Source organism: Vulpes vulpes, chromosome 12 (assembly GCF_048418805.1).
Source record: "Vulpes vulpes isolate BD-2025 chromosome 12, VulVul3, whole genome shotgun sequence".
In the NCBI taxonomy this organism is placed as follows: Eukaryota; Metazoa; Chordata; class Mammalia; order Carnivora; family Canidae; genus Vulpes; species Vulpes vulpes.
In genome coordinates this window covers 21,756,717-21,779,142 of record NC_132791.1, presented here as the reverse complement: position 1 = coordinate 21,779,142, position 22,426 = coordinate 21,756,717, and the positions used below count along the sequence as shown (strand labels likewise).

General features: G+C 41.7%; 1 protein-coding gene across 4 annotated transcripts in view; it reads right to left on the bottom strand.

Moving 5' to 3' along the window:
• Positions 1–7,126: 7,126 nt before the first annotated feature.
• Positions 7,127–22,426, bottom strand: part of GNE (glucosamine (UDP-N-acetyl)-2-epimerase/N-acetylmannosamine kinase) — a 42,821-nt gene continuing 27,521 nt past the window's right edge. For all 4 annotated transcript variants that reach the window (XM_072727931.1, XM_072727934.1, XM_072727933.1 and 1 more), the window contains exons 6-12: positions 19,919–20,006; positions 18,775–18,985; positions 15,712–15,841; positions 15,141–15,362; positions 12,908–13,090; positions 10,275–10,391; positions 7,127–9,526 (exon numbers count right to left, since the gene is read on the bottom strand). In XM_072727931.1, coding sequence (XP_072584032.1) covers positions 9,291–9,526; positions 10,275–10,391; positions 12,908–13,090; positions 15,141–15,362; positions 15,712–15,841; positions 18,775–18,985; positions 19,919–20,006 — 1,187 coding nt within the window. In that variant the 3' untranslated portion in view covers positions 7,127–9,290. The remainder of the gene's footprint in view (positions 9,527–10,274; positions 10,392–12,907; positions 13,091–15,140; positions 15,363–15,711; positions 15,842–18,774; positions 18,986–19,918; positions 20,007–22,426) is intronic.

The following is a 22,426-nucleotide window of genomic DNA, read 5'->3' as shown; positions in this document are numbered from 1 at the left end:
GGGAGTCTCCATTTGGAGAAAGGGAGTTCCATGGCCAAAAATTAACCTCTCGTTGCCCACTTGAGATAGAGCTGTGCCCCTCATCAACCCATTTTTCTCCCAGCTGGTACTTATTATTCACTGTCCCTACTTCAGGGTCTTGGATAGTATTTTTCAACAGGGGTCTCTCTAGATATAGAATTCCTTCGGATTCAGCCAGTAAACCTGAATCAGAATGGCATTATTTTGTGGCTAGTCCCATTACTCTGGATTCCTACAGCATATGTTGGGGTCTGTGCTAGCCATAGCAACTTCGTACTTCAGTGTCAGATCCTTCAACTAGGACTTACTGGTCAATACACTAAGCTCACATTGTTATTTAAATTGAAAATACATTTCTAGGCCTAGATCTCATACACTCAATGGCCACATGTGGTTAGATAGCATCGCAACTGCACAGCACATGTTAGAGAACATTTCCATCACCAAGTTCTGGACCATACTGATATATACAGTAGGTACCACTTAGATTGTGTTTCATTCGGGCTTCAACACATGTGTTCTGTCTTCATCCTGTCACATTTTAGGTGATGGTTCAAGCAAAGCCAAGTCAGAAATCTGCTTACAGCTGTCTGGTATTATTCCTAAGTTAGAGACTGATGTAAATTCCTGTAATGCCACTCAGGAGAAGGGTAGGTATTGGCAAGAAGGAAAATCCACCATCTTTCCTATGTTAATTATATCTGTAGGGGAAAGGAGCCTTCATTACTTTTATGCCCATGTCTCTCCCCCCTCCCCCCAAGCTGCTTAATTGGGCATTCTTTGATCTGGTTCACATTTCTGGCCTCTTAGCTCACTCCTTCCCTTTAGCCACTTCTGGGCCTTGCTAATGCCCTTCCAGCCAGGTTAAGAACAGCTCTAAGGTAACCTCCACCAATGCCTTCCGTGAGCTCCCATGGCCCTCTATCTGGGGCACCTTACCTTTTGGTCTTGCCTCTTACACCAGATGGGCTTCTTGAGAGTAGATGTGGCAGTCGTAAAGATCAGTAAAATCTGACATTCCCCCAATCAAAAGGGGACTAGTTAGTATTAACAAAAGTACTGTTAGGTGACTTCCACAGCCAGATCATAAAATGCAACAAGCTCACAGCTGGTTTGTTGGAACATGCAAACTACACAGGCCAGTAGTCCTTGTACCACCATGTAAAAAGCTTTATCATCCTGAAGCCACATTGTGAGAAAGCCCAAACCAGCCCACAGTGAGATCCTGAAACAACAAACAGGAATACCTGGCCAGTCCCTAGAGCTCTAACTTCCTGCTATTCCGGCTCTAGCCACTGTCACTGCAATTGCATCAGATGCCCTGAGTCAGAACTGCCAAATAGAGCCTTTCCTAAATTCCTGATCCACAGAAACCATGAGAAAAAGGATTATTATTTGAACCTCTTAAGTTTTGAGGTGGTTTGTTCCACAGCAGCAATAACTTGAAATTGTTTCTGATTCTTCCATTACCCACATAGGGCTCCATAAAAAGGAGTTAGTACAGCAATTCAGTGTTCAGCATTTAGTTTCAAACTTCTTTGGGCCACTTTGCTTTTAATATCAAATTTCAAATTTTAACATAGTATTGGAAGTTCTAGCCAGAGCAATTAGGCAAGAAAAACAAAAGGCTGTCAGTCTTTGCAGATAATGTGACATTATATAGAGAAAACCCTAAAGACCAAGAAACGTGGAACTAATAAATTCAGTAAGTTACAGGACACAAAACCAATATACAGCAATCTCTTGCATTTCTATATACTCAAACTACCAGAAAGAGAAATTAGGAAAATAGTCCCATTTATAATGGCATCAAAAAGAACAAAATACCCAGGAATAAATTTAAAGATGTGAAAGACCTGTACACTAAAAACCCTTAGACATTAACAAAGGAAATTGAAGACAAAAAAAAAGGAAAGATGTTGCATACTTATGGATTAGAATATTATTAAAATAGTCAAAGCAACCTACAGATTCAATGCAATCTCTCAAAATTTCAGTGGCATATTTTAAAACAATCCTAAGTGCCTGAGTGACTAACCTTTGGTTTCATCTCAGGGTTGTGAGACCAAGCCCCGTATCAGGCTCCGTGCTCAGTATGTAGTCTGCTTAAGACTCTCCCTCTCCCCCACCAAATAAATAAATCTTAAAATTAAAAAAAAAAAAATCCTAAAATGTGTGTGGAACCCTAAAATAGCAAACACAATCTTGAGGAAGAACAAAGCTGGAGGCATCATGCATGCTTCCTGATTTCAAACTGTATTACAAAGCTACAGTAATCAAAACGGTATGGTATTGGCATAAAAGCAGACCTGAAAAAAATAAATAAAAGCAGACGTGGATCAATGGAACAGAACAGAGAGTCTAGAAATAAACCTATGGATATATGGTCAGTTAATTTATGGCAAAGGAGGCAAGAATATATAATCAAGAAAAGACCGTCTTGGGACGCCTGGGTGGCTCAGTAGTTGAGCATCTGGTTTTGGCTCAGGGCATGATCCTAGGGTACCGGGATCGAGTCCCACATTGGGCTTCCTGCATGGAGCCTTCTCCCTATGTGTCTGCCTTTCTCTCTGTGTGTCTCTCATGGATAAATAAAATCTTTAAAAAAAACAAAGACCATCTTTTCAGTAAATGCTGTTGAGAAAATTAGATCACTATTTTATACCACACAAAAACTAACTCAATGTGTATTAAAGACTTGAAGGTAAGACGTGAAATATTGGCAGTAAGCTCCTTGACATCAATCTCGGTGATTTTTTTAATCTGACCCCAAGAGCAAAAATGAACAAGTAGGACTACATCAAACCAGAATGCTTCTGTATAGCAAAGGGAAACCAACAAAAAGGCAACCTAATGAGTGGGAGAAAGTATTTGCAACTCGTATTTAATAAGGGGTTAATGTCCAAAATATATTTTAAAATTCCCATAACTCAATAGCAAAAACAAACCAAAAAGATCCAATTAAAAATTGGTCAAGGGGTCTCAGCAGACATTTTTCTAAAGATCCACAGATGGCCAGCAGATGAATAGATGCTTAATATCCCTAATCAGGGAAATGCAAATCAAAACCATAGTGAGACATCACCTTTTACCTGTTAACAATGGCTATTATAAAAAACAAGTGTCAGAATGTGGAGGAATGGGCACCCTTGCGCTGTGTTGGTGGGAAAGCAAATTGATGCAGCCGCTGTGGAAAATGGTATGGAGGTTCTTCAAAGATTTAAAAGTAAAACTACGGGGCACCTGGGTGGCTCAGTCAGTTAAGCATCTGACTCTTGATCTCAGCAGGGATCAGGACCTCAGGGTCTTGAGATCAAGCCCCAAGCCGGGCTCCATGCTCAGTGGGGAGTCTGCTTGAGATTCTCTCCTCTGCCCCTCCCCCACTCACACTTGCACTCTCACTCTCTAAAATAAATGATCTTTAAAAATGCAGTAAAAGAACTACCATATGATCCAGCAATTCCACTTCTGGGTATTTTTCCAAAGAAAATGAAAAGACTCACTTGAAAACACAAATGCACCCCCATGTTCACTGCGGTATTGCTTATAATAGCCAACATATGGAAACAACCTAAGTGTCATCAGGGGATAAATGAATAAAGAAAATGTGTATATATGTATATGTATTTTTCTGTGTATACACAAGCACACAATGAAATATTTTAGCCATCAAACAGAATGAAATATTACCATTTGTAACATGGATAGACCTTGAGGGCAAAGTCAGTGAAAGACCAATACTGTGTGATCTCACTTGTGTGTGGAATTTGAAAACCAAAAGGCAACAACCATGCTCATAGATACAGAGAACCAGTAACAAACTGGTGGTTGTCAGATGTGAGGGGTAGGGAGGGTATAGGTGAAATGGGTAAAGGGAATCTAAAGAGGCAACAAAGTTCCAGTTATAAAATAAGCCATGGGGAAGTAAGGTACAGCATGGCAATTACAGTTAATAATATAGGCCTCCCTTGAAGGTACTGTAGGTTCAGTCCCATACCACTGCAAGAGGGACCGTTGCAATAAAGTGAGTCAAATGAATTTTCTGGTTTCTCAGTGCATTATGTTTATGCTATACTGTAATATGTGATGTAATAGTATTATGTCTAAAAAATGTACATACCTTAATTAAAAAATACTTCACTGCTAAAAATGCTAACCATCATGAGCTTTCAGTGAGTTCCCTTTTTGCTGGTGGAGAGTCTACCCTCGAAGTTGATGACCACTGACTGGTGAGGGTGGTGGTTGCTGAAGGCTGGGGCAGATGGGGCAGCTGGGGCAAGTTCTTAAAATAAGACAACAGTAAAGTTTGCCGCATCAGTTGATTCTTCCTTTCATGAACAATTGCTCTGTAGCGTTTGATGCTGTTTGACAGCATTTTACCCACAATAGAACTTCTTTTGAAGCTGGAGTCAGTTCTCTCAAACCTTGCTGCTGCTTTATCAACCAAGTTTATGTAATTTCTAAATTTGCTGCTGTCGTTCCAGCAGCTTTCACGGCATCTCCACCAGTAGATACCATCTCAAGAACCACTTTCTTTGCTCATCCATAAAGAGCAACTCCTCACCCGTTAAAGTTTTATCCCGAGATTATAGCAATTCAGACACATCTTCAGGCTCCACTTTGAATTCTAGTTCCCTTGCTATTTCCATCACATCTGCACTTCCTCCACTGAAGTCTTGAACCTCTCAGTCATTCTGTGAGGGTTGGAATCCGCTTCTTCCAAACTGCTGTTCATGTTGGGTTTTTTGTTTTGTTTTTTTTTTTTTTTTTTTTTTTAGTATTTTATTTGAGAGCGAGAGAGAGCATGAGCAGGGAGAGGGAGAAGTCAGCTCCCAGCCGAACAAGGAGCCCAACGCTGGGCTCAATCCTGAGACTCCCGAATCACGACCTGAGCTGAAGGCAGAAGCTTAACCGACTGAGCTGCCCGGGTGCCCCTCATATTGATGTTTTGACCTCTTCCATGAATTTTTTTTTTTAGTAGGCTCCATACCCAGCACAGAACCCAACATGGGGCTTTAACTCACGACCCTGAGATTAAGAGCTGAGCTGAGAGTTGGGACACTCAACCAACTGAACCACTCAGGCACCCCACAAATTTTAATGGCATCAGGAATGGTGAATCCTTTCCAGGTTTTCAATTAACTTTGCCCAGATCCATCAGAAGAATCACCTATGGCAGCCATAGCCTGACGAAACATATTTCTTAATAAGGCTTAAAATTTGAAATGACTCCTCCATCCATGGGCTGCAGGGTGGATGTTTTGTTCGCAGGCTTGAAAACATTAATGTCATTGTACATCTCCATCAGAGCTCTTGGATGACCAGATGCCTTGTCAATGAGCAGTAATATTTTGAAAGGAATCTTTTCTGAGCAGGTCTCAACACTGAGCTTAAAATATTCAGCAAACCATGTTGTCAACAGATGTGCTGTCATCCGGGCTTTGTTCCATTTACAGAGCACAGGTAGAGTAGATTTAGCATAATCCTTAAGGGCTCTAGGATTTTCAGAATGGTAACAAACACTGTTTCAACTTAAGTCACCAGCTGCGTTAGCCCTTAGCAAGAGAGTCAGCCTGTCCTCTGAAGTTTGAAGCCAGACATTGACTTCTCCTCTCTAGCTATGGAAGTCCTAGAAGGCATCTTCTTCCAATATAAGGCTGTTTTGTCTTCATTGAAAATCTGTAGTTTAGTGCAGCCACCTTCATGAATTCTCTTAGCTGGATCTTCTGAGAACTTGGTGCAGCCTCTACATCAGCACTTCCATGGAGACAGTTTCGTTCCCTAAACCTCATGAAGCAACCCCTGCTAGCTTCCAACTTTCTTCTGTAGCTTCCTCACCTCTCAGCCCTCATAGAATTGAAGAGAGTTAGGGCCTTGCTCTGAATGAGGCTTTTGCTTAAGGGAGTGTTGTGGCTGCTTTTTGTTCTTCTATCCAGACCAGACCACTAAAACTTTCTCCATATCAGCAATAATTCTTACCTTTTGTGTGTTCACTTGAGTAACACTTTTAATTTCCTTGAAGAACTTTTCCTTTCCATTCACAGCTTGGCTATTTGACATGAGAAGCCTAGCTTTAGCCTGTCTCAGCTTTTGACATGCCTTTCTCACTCATCTCTAGCTTCTGATTTAAAGTGAGAGATGTGTAACTCTTCCTTTCACGTGAATACATAGAGGCCACTGTAGGGTTATTAATTGGCTGAATTTCACTATGTGTCTGAGGGAATAGGGAGGGGTGAAGAGAGGGAGAGGATGGAGACACGGCTTGTCAATGGAACAGAATACAGGCATTTCCCAATTAAGTTCACCATCTTTTATGGGTACAGTTCATGCCCCCAGAGCACAATAGTAACATCGAAGATCACCGATCACAGATCACTGCAACAAATACAATGATTAAGTTTGAAATACTACGAGAATTACTACAGTGTGACAGAGACACAAAGTGAGCAAATGCTGTTGGAAAAATGGTGCCAATAGACTTATGTGATACAGGCAGGGTTACCACAAACCTTCAGTTTGTAAAAAACACAGTATCTGTGAAGCGCGGTAAAATGAGGTATGCCTATACTATATATCTGAAAGCCGCTACATGAGTAGATCTTACACGTTCTCATCACAGGAGAGAAAAGTTCTGTTTGTATGATAGTTCTTTTTTTTTTTTTTTTTTTTGTATGATAGTTCTTAACTAGGCTTACTCTGGTGATCATTTTGCTATATATATAAATGTTATATAGCAATGCTTCCTATTATAAAAAAAATTTTTTTTGGTTAAGAAATTCCTATTAGATGCCTTAAGAAGTTACATGACCTTTAAAAAGTAAAACAGTGGGATCCCTGGGTGGCGCAGCGGTTTGGCGCTTGTCTTTGGCCCAGGGCGCGATCCTGGAGACCCGGGATCGAATCCCACATCAGGCTCCCGGTGCATGGAGCCTGCTTCTCCCTCTGCCTATGTCTCTGCCTCTCTCTCTCTCTCTCTGTGACTATCATAAATAAATAAAAATTAAAAAAAATAAAAATAAAAAGTAAAACAGTGCAACAATATAAATCTCTTATGGGAAGACACTTTTAGCTAGAGAGTTAAATAAGAAAACAAAATGCAAAAATGTTAGGATTTCCACAAAGAAATATATTTTATTTTTTCTTTAGAATTTGGCTCAGAACAGTAACATAAAAATATTTACAATAAAATAAATTAATATGTGATTATTTCACTATAAGTAATAATTATGTTGGAATATATTAACCTTTCCATAAATTTAATAAAAACTAAGATTTGGTTTTAGATTTAGTACCATCCTTCCAAATATTTGGTATGAAACTTGGTAGCAATGCAACTCTGGTGTACAGAGCAGTTACAGATGTCACCAAGGAACAACGGATGCCCCTTCGGAGCATACCACCTCACCCCAGACACTGAGAGCCAAGCATACTAGCTTCCTTCCTAGGAATCACTGTGGAATTTTTCAACAATAACCAGGACCTGAAGATTACTTCAGGGCTGGTCAAATTCTAGGAATCAACCAATCTATCTTTTCACATTAACCCACCAGGAAGGAAGGATTTCAAATGCAATATTAATTCTTTCCCTTTATTTTGTATGCTAACACCAAAACAATGGAAACCTTCAGGTTTTCCTAAAGTAATCTGAAACATGCATATGTTTTAGATCTAAAAGTACCCATAAAAAAACCTGTCATTAGACCAAATACTGTATTGGCAAAATGTCTACAGCATAGAGGAATATTCGATTAAATTTATCGAGGGACAGCATCAAAGACAAATTGAGTCCATCTTATTAAAGCTGCAGGTAGTCTAAAGTAAATTAGGATATATTCACATTTTGCAAGTTTTTTATATGAGAGGCTGGGTGGCTTAGCAGAAAAGCACAGAGGGACCTGGAATCAAACCCTGTTTTTCTAAGACTCAGTCGCCACTTGGCTCTAGGTACATCATTTAAACACACCAAGACTTAGTTTAGGATCATATAAAATGTAAATTAGGACACTCACCTCACAGGTTTTAAGAATTTAGAATAATGTATATGAAGCACCTAGTTCAGAGCCTGGTATACAGTAGGCACTTAATAAATGATGGGTATTAGTATTTCTCCGACATTAAAATTGATAGCAAGAACCTTGGCCTTCTTAACACCAGTGAAAGCACAGAATCTTATTTTGCCACAGTACACATCACAGATATGGGCTCTACAAACACAGCTATTAATAGATACTCCAGGGTCATCCTCAACATTAGTATAAAAAGTTATCAAAGGAAAAAAAAAAAAGTTATCAAAGGGATGCCTGGTTAAGCATCTGCCTTCAGTTCAGGCCATGATCTCAGGGTTGTGGGACTGAGCCCCACATGCATCAGGCTCTCTGGTCATTGGGGAGTCTGCTTCTCTCCTTCTGCCTCTACCCCTCTCGCTTGTGCACGCATGTGCGCTCTCTTTCTCTCAAATACATATTTAAAAAAAAAAAAAGAAAAATTACTGAATGGAGAGGTATCTGTCAGTAATGAAGATCCTTTGGGGGTGGTTAATCTCCTTTCAGAGACTGTAAGTCCTAGTGGCTTCTCAGCTGTCCTTAAGAAGATAAGGACAAGGTCACTAAGGCCACTGTCATCCAGGTCCCTAAAGTTGCTCAAGATTATGCAAGAGTAATAACAAATAACATCTTTTAGCAAACATTTGGGGGTGACAGATGTGTCCAATGTCTTGATTGCAGTGATGGTTTCACAGGTATATATGGAGGTTAAAGCTCATCAAATTGTACACTTTTAAAAATACCTCAGTAACACTGGTTTTTTTTTTTTTTAAATAAAAGTTTACTTAAGCCTTTCACAGTGAGATTTCCTTCTGCTTCCTGATTGGATGGATCCCCTTCTGCAATCTGAGTTTTGGGTCAGAGGAAGAAGGATTAATAATCTCCACTCCAGTCCGGAGCCTCCCTCCAGGCAAGGCCTGCAGGTCTAGGTCGTAAGCAGAGCCCTAAGGCATCCTCGTCTACCATCACAGCTCCTTTGGCACAGAAGATTGTGACTGATACTTACAGGGTTTGAGCTAAAATGAACCCAGAAAGAGCAGCAGCCACGAAAATGGGGTTAGGAAAAGTGACTTTGGAAGAGGAGATGAAAAGCAAAAGATTAACTGCCAAAGTCACCTGCCAAATACCAAATTTAAATACCAAATCTGCTTTTTAAGAAATGCTTGTCTAAAAGCCTGATTCCACAAAGCAGCTCTGAGTCTCGGTCCACATCCACACCTGGGAGGCCTAGCAGATCCTGCGAGTTGTGTAGTCCAGAACCATGCTGGCGGCACCCAGCAGGGCAGGATCCACCAAATCTGAAACCACCACATCCACATCCTGAACCGAGGACAAGGCTTGCTGGCGGATGACGTCCTTGACGATGTGGATGTAGTGACCGGCTAGGACGCCAGACAGGATCACAAGGGAAGGATTTATAGTGTGGAGGATGTTCACAACCCCAAGACCCAGAGCTGTTCCAGCTACAAGAAAACAAAAATGAAAGTAAGTCTCGGGAGAGCCAAATCAAAAACGCCAGAGGGAGTGCCTGGGTGGCTCAGTGGGTTAAGTGTCTGCCTTTGACTCAGCTTTGGGCTCCCGGCTCAGGGGGGAATGTGCTTCTCTCTCTCTCTCCCTCCCTCCCTCCCTACTTGTTCTCTCTCTCCCTCCCCTCCCTGCCTGCCTGTACTCTCTCTCTCAAGTAAATAAAATCTTTAAAACACCACCACCACCACCACATCAGAGGATGGTGGAGTCAGTAGCCCAGAACAGAAGGCAGTACTTGTAAAGCTATTCATGATTTGTTCTTTCTATGAGAAAATGATGTTATAGTTTGAAATTTAAAAAGCTAGGTATGCTATATACTACACCATAGGTTCTCAACTATATATAAAAAAAATTGGAAGACTGGAAGGAAATGTTAATAGTTCATCTGTGTATGGTAAACGTGAAGTGATACTTTTTCTTAATCTCCTATATTTCTTTAGATTTCCTATAAAATGAACAAGTAGTTTATTTGTAGTTGTAAAACAAAACAAAACAAAATCTGTTAATAAAGGCAATGCTGCCAAATACCTTGAATGCCATTCCCTTTTTCTCTCTCAGAAAGCAGGAAAAACACCTCTGAACACATTCTGGAGTGCTGATCCCCAGGGCAGCTGGGTATGTGTGGGATCCCTGGGCAGTCTGAGGGCCACCCTGTGGCACAGCTGCCTGGAGTTACATGCTCACCTGTTCTCAAGATGCTCTGGGCCTTCACGTTGCCAAGTTTCGCAGCTTGGATGAGATGGACTGCACTCACGGCCTCGTCTTTTGGCACGGACATCCCTTCCACCAAGAGCAGGTCTTCTGTTTGAGCAGAGGTGAGAAGCAAGGTCATTAGCGAGTTGTGGCAGCCCCACAGGGGGCCAAGCTTAGAAGTCTGCCCGCAAGCAGCAGGCCCCCAAGTGGGAAGACAGTGTTTTCTTTTCACATTTGCAAAGCTTATCATTCACAAATGTCCACATACAGGACTCCAGAGGCCACTGCTGCCCTTTTGCTGCCTAGGTTACACATCACCCAGAACTTCCCCAACTGGAAAATCCTCAACTCCGATCCGAGCCTCCTATCAAGCCCTCTAGCCTCCTTACTTCTCACTTCCACATGAAACAGAGACTTCTAGGTATTTATCTCCTTTCTTTATCCAACCAAGATGCACGTCACATCACTTGCAAAGGCCCCGCATTCTACGGCAGCGCCTAAAGAACCGACATGGCCAGGGGTTCAGTTGCCAACTCGGTCACTACCAGCTGCACAACCCCATCTGTGTCACATCACCTCTATACTCTCTTCTCTACAAAACATACTCTGGCAGGATTGTTTAAGGAACTAAATGAGATAATGGACGTACAGAACTTAGTTAAATGCTGGCCAGAGTCAGCGCTCAGTGAAGTCTATTATCTGTAGTCTTGGTCTTTTCTGCCCCTCACCACCCCTCATCAGCCCAGCTCAGACCGCCTCCTCATCTGCTATCACGCTTGGGCTCTGACGAGAGAAAATCCCAACTATGGGTTGCTACCTAGCCCGGCCAGCTCTCTCCCCTTCCTCCTCAGGGCTCTCCTCAGCTTCCAACCTCAGACCTTTTACTCTGCTCCCACCACCAGGAGAGCTCCGAACTGCCCACCTCTCTGATAAAGGGTGCCACAGGGCAGGGGTTCCCTGACTTTTCTGCCCCCATCTAAACACATGCCTGTATTTGCATACCTTCCCTCCTCCTCTCCCTCTCTCAGACAACCCAGGCGCTGCAGCTCATTTCCTCCCCCTGCTCAGGGACTTTCCGGGGACTCCACAACCTCCACACCCTCAAGGCACTTCTTCCCTCTTACTCTGTGGTCAGGCTTCTGCTCCCCCTATTTGAATGTGCTCTCTCTTAAGATAAGTTTATTTCCCCCAGGAGGACAAAAACTGGTTCTTCAGGAAAAAAACAATTAAAAAGCCTACTCTTTTTTATACATATAGTTACATAAACACAAACAGATAAACAGTAGATCTGTGGTACTGAAGTATCACATGTTGTGGCAGGGGGAGGATTAGGAAAAAAAAAAAAAAGTCCAAACAGGCTCCTAAGGGAGGCTAATGATAACAGTGAAATTGAATAACAAAATTTGCAGGGTTTCAAATGATGTCCCCATGGCCAAAGCCAATGAACTTTTCTGATTTACTTATTAACAGCCCTTGACATTACCAACAACTCTCTCCTTGAAACACTCTCCCTTTGGCTGCTGTGAGTTTACCCTTTCCCAGTTTTCCTTTCTGCCCATTAAATGCTGCTTTGCCGGATTCCACCCTGACACCTGCCTCACTCCAAGTCACATTCAGAGGTTTAACTGCCACACCTCAGGGCTGATGATTCCCAAATCCCCACCTCCAACCCACTCATCTCTCCTGAGCGCCAGACCCCCACAGCCAGCTACCCTCTACACATCTCCACCCAAAGTCCCACAGGCACCGAGCCATCCCCTTCTGCCACAACCTGCTCCTCCTTTTATATTCCCAGCCTGTCCACCTAGAAAAATGGACATCACTCTAGAACTATACCATCTAAAGCTACTCTATTCAACAACTATTTTTCTCTCAGAAAACAAAAAGTTACATTTTAGTAAAGAGTCTAAAATTCTGATCTGATCATGTCTTTCCCCTAGAAGCTTCTCCATTAGCTGCTGGTCTTGGCCTACTTCTTGCTATGCTTTATCCACCTTGCCTTTTATGCACCCACACTGCTTCCCAAGCTCGAAAGCGTCCCTGGCTCATCCCAACTTGTCCTGCTAATTCTGTTTACCCTCTCACAACCCCTGGACAGCACCCTAATGCTCCCCTCCCTGTATGAAGAGGGCAGGGAGGGAACACTGGTGTCCTCCTAATATGCATCTATATTCCTTGGCCACCATTCTCAGTGCATTTGACAGTATATTATAATAATAGTAAATGACTCCCTCTTGTATTAGACTAGATAGAACCCATCCTGACTTTTATAACGTGTCCAGAAATAACTTTAATTCAAATAGACTTTTCAGAGTTCACAACTGTAATATGTTAATCCATTTATTTCTTCAGCTAGGGGCTGAAGTAACAAAAATCAAATTGTCTCTGTTATCCTGGAGCTCAAGACCCTTGTCCATCCCCACCACTGGAGGGGAAAGTGTTAATATGGGTCAGGACTAAGGGGAATTTCAGAGCTTTGGTATGAGGAAGCACCACCTTTCCTCTGGGAAGTGAGAAGGATAAAAGTTCTAAGTCTTCAGTATCCAGCTGTTTTTGAAATATCTACTTTGAAATACTTGTCTACCATTTAGCTATTTAATTCCTCAGGAGAAAAAAAAACCAACCATCATGTAGCTTTTTTGCTTCCCTCTGCAAGGCCATTCCAGAGGCGTATGCTTCAATACACCCATGACTTCCACAGGAACAGTCAGGCCCATCCAGAGACACAACAAGGTGGCCAAGTTCTGCAGCACAGAAGGAGCTTCCATGGATCAACTCGTGTTGATGGATGATCCCCCCGCCAATTCCTACAGCAAAAGACAATAATCACTGAGGTGGCTCTTCACCTCAAACAGGAAGCTGTGATATAGCAATGCCTCGTCTGTCTAGCAAAGCTTTAGAATGTAAGGTTCTTTATGCTGCCTCTTTTCCTGAATAACTGAAACTTGGCCAACACTTTACCTGGAAGTATTTTGGAGGGAAATATTTTAAGCAGATCCCTAACTCTAATGTTGCAACCCTGTGTTGCATCTACTTGGCTCGCTGTGGGGAACAGATCCACACAGGCTCAGGCTCACCTCAAACTCACACTGCCTGTCTCCTCACTGAGGCCATCTCCAATCAACTCTGAATGGTATTCTGTAGACTTCTTGGAAGGTTCTGGTAGATTTTAGCTCCCACTGTCCTCAAGGCAACTTGGATAATGGCTTTCCACCTACTCTGTTCTACTCTTCTCACTCTTACACTCCTACTTCTCAGGATCACCTCCAACATAAAATACCCATCCCTAAGTCCTCATCTTGGGCTTTGCTATAGGGGAAACCCAAGAAAATACCATCTTTCCAAAATACATCATACACCATCTTCTTTCTTAAACAGAGAATATAAACTATGATTTTGCCTCTTCTTAATGCCACCATGTCTAAAAATCTGTGACTCAGTGATTATGAGTATCAGTGACTCTCTTGTTTTGCAGAGTTTAGGAGTTGTTAAGGAGAAAAGCCTGAGAAGGCTCTACTTTTCAGACTTATCCTGCCATCAGTTACTTCCTGTGGCACCTGCTCTTCAACTCCACCCCTCTTAATTTGCAAACTATCTCAGACAGGAAATCTAGGAAATGATATCCAAGTTTGCTAAAACTGTGTCTGAGACTAAGAGAAGGACCTGAGCTTCTAGAGGAGGTGGCGTAATGTAGAGTTTAAGGGCACACAAATTTTGAGATTAGATATATCTGGGATCAAATGGTGGCTCAACCACCTACCAGCAGAGCCTGTTTCCTCATTCCAAAACTAAACTAGGACATCAGCAAAAATGGCAGAGCAGGCAATTCCAAAAGCCCATCCCTCCACTAAAGCAATGAATAAACTGGCAAAAACTGTCACAACCAATTTTTTTTGCAACTTTGGAAACTAACACATTTGTTAGTTAGCAATCAAGAAAGCTTAATCAAGGGAGGAAAAAAAAAAAAAAGAAACGCTGAATTTTAATAAGCGAACTTTCTGGTATTTTCTGGTCCCACCGCCCGCTCCCAATCTTGGTGGCCTCAAACCAGCCAACATTCTCAGCAAAAATGGCAGTATGGAGGGAGCAAGACTATTTTCAAAACACTGGTTGTGGGATCCCTGGGTGGCGCAGCGGTTTGGCGCCTGCCTTTGGCCCAGGGCGCGATCCTGGAGACCCGGGATCGAGTCCCACATCGGGCTCCCGGTGCGTGGAGCCTGCTTCTCCCTCTGCCTATGTCTCTGCCTCTCTCTCTCTCTCTCTCTCTCTCTCTCTCTCTGTGACTATCATAAATAAAATAAAATAATAAAATAAAATAAAATAAAATAAAATAAATAAAATAAATAAAATAAAATAATAAAATAAAATAAAATAAAATAAAACACTGGTTGTTTGTTTTGACCAACTTGGCAGCTCCTAGAGGACCAGCTCAAAGGGCTTCTTATGTCATCTACCTCAGAACTTGAGGGGGCTACCCCTGAGGGTGTTTGTCACAGACATTTAAAGGAAAAATATATTTATTAGTCTCCACTGCCTAGCATAAGAGCTGAGAGTTAAGGCAAATATGATACTAACCAAAAAGACTGGGTGGAGAAGCTAGGAATGAGCAGCTTTGGGGAGTAAGGGCTCTGAACAGATCAGACAAGTTCCTGAGAATGTGAGGTCCACATGCATGCCCAGGGCAGGGCACATGCTGGGCAAAGCCTGAGAGGGCCCTCTGCCCTCCCATGGGGCTCCCCTTCTGGCTCTACTCAAGCAGGAGGTTAACACTAGACTTACACGCTGCCTGGCTGACGCTGAGGGTGCGCCCCAACACACGGTCTAGCTCCTGAAGCAACCTCCTCATCCTCCCCTCACCTGTGCCTGTGATAAGTGTCACAAAGTTTTCCAGGCCCTTTCCTTGGCCAAATTTCCTTTCCGCCAGGGCAGCACAATTGCCATCATTGTCCACCCACACGGGGAGATGCAAGGTGTCAGACAGCGGGGTCCGGAGGTCCACGGAGTTCCATTCTTGAATCAGTTTGGTTGAATGCAGCACGACTCCTTCCCGGGGATTTACACGGCCACCCGTAGAAATACCTGAGCTCCACCACACACACAAGGGAAATAATTCTGACACACAATCTTAGAAAAGTCTGCCAACTCCCTGGGTTTCAAACACAAATTAACTCACCCAAGATCTCCTAGGACAAATATTACCAAAGATTGCAAGGAAATGTCAGGCAATTCTGAGTTAAACCTGTAGCTCCCCACCAATGTACCCGTAATGATTACTGGTATTTCAGAAAGACCCCATCCGTGGGGCCCACATATAGGACCTGGAGCCACATACAAAGGGCAGTGACCTTATGGTCAGTCATGCAACAGTACTCAGTCAATTCTATATATCAAAAAGAACATTTCTTGAATATGCAATTCACAATCTCACCTACTCCCAAAATTCTGCAGTTGAGTTTTACAGCTTCTGCTGCAGCTTCTACACACATCTGTAGGATTAAATTAATCCTCTCTTCATAGGTTTTAGGATTGAACTGAGTATACTTCTTAACAATTTCACCCTAAAACATAAAGAAAGAAAATAAGCCCTGTCTCATTGATCTTATTACCCAAGGAGCATCCCATGAATCTTCTTTTTTTTTTTTTTCCCCCATGAATCTTCTGACCCTCTTCACAATAAATCAGACTTTGCTATATAGGACAGAGAGTACTGTAGATTTAAATGACTGCTTGGGGGACGCCTGGGAAGCCATTCTGGCATATGGCTAACTGAAGCAGTGGCAACTGCACAGCAAACCACAGGGGCCCCTGTCAAGCATAAAGTGAATGTTAGCTAATCTCAATGTTCATTAAAAGGTCATAGTTTGGGGCAGCCCTGGCTTGGCGCCGCCTGCAGCCTGGGGTGTGATCCTGGAAACCCAGGATCGAGTCCCACATCGGGCTCCCTGCATGGAGCCTGCTTCTCCCTCTCCCTGTGTCTCTGCCTCTCTCCCTCTGTGTCTATGAATAAATAAATAAAATCTTTAAAAAAAAAAGTCATAGTTTATTCTTTTGGGATGATAAAATTTCCTTGCTTAAAAACTAAGGCAACTAAATAAATATCCTAAGGAGGTAAGCTTTAATCACCTCCCATAACTGAAGCCAATAATAGCACAGATCTATGATGTTTAAATTACTGCGCTTTGTGATATTTTATTTATTTATTTATTTATTTATTTATTTATTTATTTATTTAAAGATTTTATTTATTCATGAGAGACACAGAGAGAGAGAGAGGCAGAGACACAGGCAGAGGGAGAAGCAGGCTCCAGGCAGGGAGCCCGATGTGGGACTCAATCCCAGGTCCCCAGGATCAGGCCCTGGGCTGAAGGCAGCACTAAACCGCTGAGCCACTGGGCTGCCCTATTTTTTTTTTTTTTTAAGATTTTATTTATTAATGAGAGGCAGAGAGAGAAGCAGGCTCCATGCAGGGAGCCCGACGCGGGACTCCAGGATCATACTGTGGGCTGAAGGCAACGCCAAACCACCGAGCCACTGGGTCTGCCCTGTGATATGTTTTAATACCAGTCAAGGAGAGTCTCCTAAATTCTTCTTTTTGTAAAATTTTTCTTTGCTATTCTCATTTATGCATTATTTTGGGTTAATTTCAGAAGAGCCTTATCAAACTTTTATTTTATTTATTTATTTTATAAAGATTTTACTTATTTATTCATGAGAGAGAGAGGCAGAGACACAGGCAGAGGGAGAAGCAGGCTCCATGCAGGGAGTGGGATGCGGGACTCAATCCCGGGACTCCAGGATCACGCCCTGAGCTAAAGGCAAATCACTCAACCACTGAGCCACCCAGGTGTCCCATCATTGTCAAACGTTTAAAAATCCCATTAAAATGTTGACTAGAATTATGTTAAACTTATAATTCAATTTGGAAAGTGCTGACATTTAAAAAAAATAGCACTCCCATTCAGGATATTTTTCAAGCCTTTACATAGTTTTTTGGTTTAGAGGATTCTTATAATTTTTCTGGTTGTTCTGAATATGCTCCGTTTCCATTCTTTTATTAGTGGATTTTACCCATTTACAAGGGTAAATTAGCTGTCTCTAATGACTGTCATTAAAAACAAACTTAGGGTGCGCGCCTGGGTGGCTCAGTTAAGTGTCTGACTCCTGACCTTGGCTCAGGTCCTACTTCTCATAGTCGTGAGTTTGAGTCCTAAGTTGGGCTCCACACTGGATGTGGCGCCTACTTAAGAGAAATAAATAAACAAGCAAGCAAACAAAACTAAAATTACACCTCTCAATGTCCCCATGCAGCAGAATCACCTGGGCTTTGAACAAATATTGATGCCTTGGACACCCTGCCCAGAGATTCAAATTAGTCTAGGGTGGGACCCAGGTATCTATATATTTTTTTTTAAAGCTTTAGGTAATGCTAATGTGCAGTCAGGCTGACAAACGCTCGCTTGTAGGAAAACTCAAAAATCTTTGCCTAAAATTTCATGTAAGTAGAAAGTTATTGGTATATATTTATCATAACATCTAGCCATTTTACTCAGGTTTTTTACTAATTCTGCAAGCTTGTTTATTCATACTGGCTATAATATGTTTTGTTTTACTCTGTGTACAATCTCCACTTGTGCTGTTTGCTCCTTGCTTTTACTCCCTTCATAACTTCCAGAATTATGTGCAATAATGTTGCAGAAAACATCTTTCTTCCTGATTTGAATAGTAGTGTTTCTAGAATTTGACCACTACAAAGGGTTTTGGCTACTGATAGATCATTTCTTGGTTAAGAAAATCTTCTATCAATGCTTTTTAAAGAGTATTTACAAAGGAAACCATTGGCTTCTCTTGAGAAAATTGTTTTGTTTTGCTTTATTTGACCTAAACAACTCTATTTTTGAAATCCTTGCCACTTCTCATGGACTCCTAAAATTTTATATATCTACAATATTTTGAGCAATGGTTTTTCTGCTAGATTTATTCTTAAGTCATCAGGGATCATTTTAACACAAACAATTTATGTTTTTATGAAGGCTCTCTCAGTTTCCATCAACACTGTGCTGTTCTTCTGGTTAAGGAACTGAAGGAATGCTGTACTCAACTAAAACCACGTTCCAAAGAAGGTGCAATTCCCTTCACCATTTGTGGATACCCTCCCCCGGGGTAGTGACAGTAATCAGCATGATCTGTGCTGTTACAAAGTATAGAATTCCAGGTCTCCTGGATGGCAAGAGCCCTCTCTGGTTACCTAAGGGGTCTCCCACTGTCAATTCAAGTCTACTAACTAGGATTCCTGGAGAATTTTTCTTTTAAGTGTTAATGCTTAGTAAAATAGTGAGACAAACATTGTAATGGATCCAAAAGTCAATACTGTGAGCAAATGATTACAATCTCATTTGTATGTATGTTCCTAGTCCTACCTTCCAACCATACTTTAAAAAAAAAATCAATTATTTATATGGGATATGAAATTATGACTTAGGAACTAAATTACCTTCATGCTGACTATTGCAACTCGGAGGTTTGTCCCACCGAGATCAACAGCCAGGGCGCTTAGAGTTTCAAGAATATGGTCAATATCTTGAGAGATATTTTCCTTCACAGGAGGAAAGCAGAATTTCTTTTGTAGTGGCTCTTGAAGATCAATAGATTTGAGAAACTTCAAAATCCTCGGAACAGCATTTCCATCCCCATATATCTTTGAACTGCAGTAACAAAAAAAGTCAATTAAATTAAATGCTTCTCTCATACATGTTAAATGATACAGAGAACATGGTACTAATAGAAACTGAGACTTCAGGTAATAAAGTTGTGCTTCATTTTCAAATAACAACATCTGATATCTCCAGCAACATAGTAACTAAGTACATGCACGTTACCAATGGAATATCTTATTCCACTGCTGATTGAAATACAACTATTTCCAGCCTGAGATACCGTTAACAAATATGTCTATCATTAAGGAAAAATGATCTTTGTTAAGCCAATTTCAGAACATAACTTGGGACAAATTTATTTACTTATTGCTTTTTTAGTCTTTACATTTATCAGGAAAAATATTTTCAGAATTCAAACATTCACATATAGGAAAATCTCATTAATTGAAATAGAAAGGAAAGCAGTCTAAATTAAATGCTGCACTAGACTATTTTTAAAGAAAATAATTTATTTTCTACTATTTACAAAAAGTCAGAGTAGGCTAAAGAAGTATTTCCTGGTAGAAGCGCTATATTAATTAACTGAGACAAATAACTTATCCTCCATTTGAACCCTTGGTAGAATAAGAGGGGTTATACTAGCAAGCCCTGTCTCATTGGCAGCTAGGGTGCCCGTAGGGATGTAGAATGAAAGCTCTGTTAAAATGACTGATGACTGGGTGGCTTAGCAGTTAAGCATCTGCCTTTGGCTCAGGGCATGATCCGGGAGTCCCAGGATCGAGCCCTATATCGGGCTCCCTGCATGGAGCCTGCTTCTCTCTCTGCCCGTGTCTTTGTCTCCCTCTGTCTCTCTCTCTCTCTCCCCCTCTCTGTGTGTCTCATGAATATATAAAATCTTTTAAAATAAATAAAGATCACAGCTTTAAAATGGTACCCAAGGCAGCTCCCTTTTAAATCACTTTAAAAATGGTATATACTCACCAAGGGTATTGTTTACCAAACTGAAGGTGCAGCGCTTGCAGTATTTTGTCTTGGGTATCAGCATCCCGGACATGAAGGACATTCTCCCCTAGGTGAACCCAGTGACACATTACAATGATTTGGAAGTGGAAATGTCCAAAGAATAAAGAAATTAGCAATGTGTTGTGTTGTGCTCATAATTAGGCCTGAAACTCAGAAGACTTCAAATGAGTCTTCTTAAAGAACAACTTTTCTCCTTTATATCTTTTAAACCTCTCAGCAAGATTTCCATGTATCAAATACTTAAGAACACTAGGGTCCTTTATTCCCAAAGACAATATATCAAGTTCTTGTTGATTTAGCAAAATAAATGACATGCATGAATCTAGCACCCACTTAGCCCTCCCACTTCATCTAGTCATCTAGTGTGTTCACTCTTTTATCCACCCTGACTTCCATCTACTCAGCCAGCTGTTTATCAGCTGCCCAGGTGAGGTTGGTCAGTCTATCAGCCAGTCAGCTATTCACTTTGTCTCCATATACTTTCTGACCAATATGATGGAGTAAATACAGTGAAAATAGGCGTATTTTTCAATAGACCTGGCTAAGAAGAGATGAGCAGAAGAATGGTAGCTAGAGACAGGCGTGGGGTCATTGTTTCTAGAATGTGAGGGGCCAAGGCATGTTTCAATGATGAGGAGGCTGAAGATCATGGCAGAGAAAGGATGCCCCTCAGGCCCCAGAGAAGGCAGGAATGGTGGGGATCGAGAACACGATCGAGAAGGCAGAGCAGCGGGCAGGACAGAGAGGCCATGCCCTCCAAAATAAACAGACAAGAAGAAAAGGATGAATGGGCATGTGTTTATAGAAGTATGGTGATGGAATATACAAGACTGCCTTTAACAACAAAAACCTGCTGCAAGCCCAGCATTCAATTCTCTGTTCACATCATCCCTGAACTCCAAGCAATGTTCCACACCATCTCCTTGAATCACTTTTTCCCCCCTTGGCTTTAATGCTATCACCCTCCTGGGTTTCCTTTGACCCCACTTGGCAGTCCTTTCCAGTCTTCCTTCTGGCCCCTTCCTCCTCACCAGAACTCTAAATAAGGAAGGGCTCCATCTCCAGGGTTGGTCCTGGGCTCCATTCTCTTCTCTATTTATGTCATCTCTGGGCAATCTCAGGTAGTCCCTTCGTTTTAAAGGACATCTCTGGCAGAGTGCACCATTATCCTTTCTCTGTACTAGTATCAGAATTTTTAGCTGAGTATCTGATAATCCAGCTAAAGACTATATTCTTCAGCTTCCCCTACAGTTAGATATGATCCTGTGACTATGTTCTGACAGGATATGTGAAGAAATACTAGCAATTTCCAGCTTATGCTTTGAAAAGGAAGGACACCTTCCTCTCTCTTCCTGCCCAATGACTAAAATGTGGACTTGACAGCAAGAATTGGAGCATCCATCAAGAAGACAGACACTAATTTTCTGATGACCAGACAGCTAAACCAATGAGAAACAAAATCTTGCCTAACTTGCTTAGGCACTATTATTTTGGGTCTCTCTGTTACGGTACACAAACTAATCTTAAACTAAACACTATCCATATGCCAATCACTCTCAAATTTCTATCTCCAACTCTGACTCTCCCTAGAACTATCTAGCTGCTTGCCTGCCATGTCCACTTTGGTATCTAATAGGCATCTCAGATTTAACATGGCCATTAGAGAACTCTTAATTCCACCCTTCCCAAATGTGTTCCTCCTGCAGTGTCCTGTGTGTCAGAAAAGAGTACCCCTACTGCTCAATCCAAAAATCTAAATTTTTTTTTCCTTTCACTGCTCACATCCAAGCAGCAGCAAGTACTCTAATAAACCCCAAATCTAACTTTTGTCCATGTCTGTTATTCCAGGTACTCTAAACCACTATCATCTCTCATATGAACTGAAATAATCTCTTGGTCTCCCTGATTCCACTCCTGTCCCACCACATTCTACTTTCCATAGAGCAGCAGAGTGATCTTTCCAAAATGCAAGTCACATCGTGTCCTCCTCCCATAAGTGGCTTCCCATGATTCTTAAAAATAAACCCCAGATTATTTACCCTGGCTTACAGAGGTCTGCCTCCTTCTCTAACATCATCCTGTATCACTCTTTCTCTTGCCCATCACCTATAGCTATATTGGCCCTTCTGTTTCTCAAATACATCAGGCTTGTTCCCACCTTGGGGTCTTCACACTGGCTGTTCCTTCTGCTTCTCCTCGATCCTCACATAGCAGATTGTTATTCAGGTCTCAGCTGAAGTGTCATCTCCTCAAGAAGGCTTTCCCTTATGCCCTCTAATGTATCCCATCATATTATCTTGTGTTACAGCCTGCACAGCACACAGAAAGTCTGATACCTTTTTTTTTTAGCTTATCATCTATCTCCCCTCCCACTAGAATAAAGTTACATGAGACCTCAGCCCTGGTTAGTCTAGTATACTGCCAAAATCGCAGTGTCTACACATAGTAGGTGCTTATTAAATACTT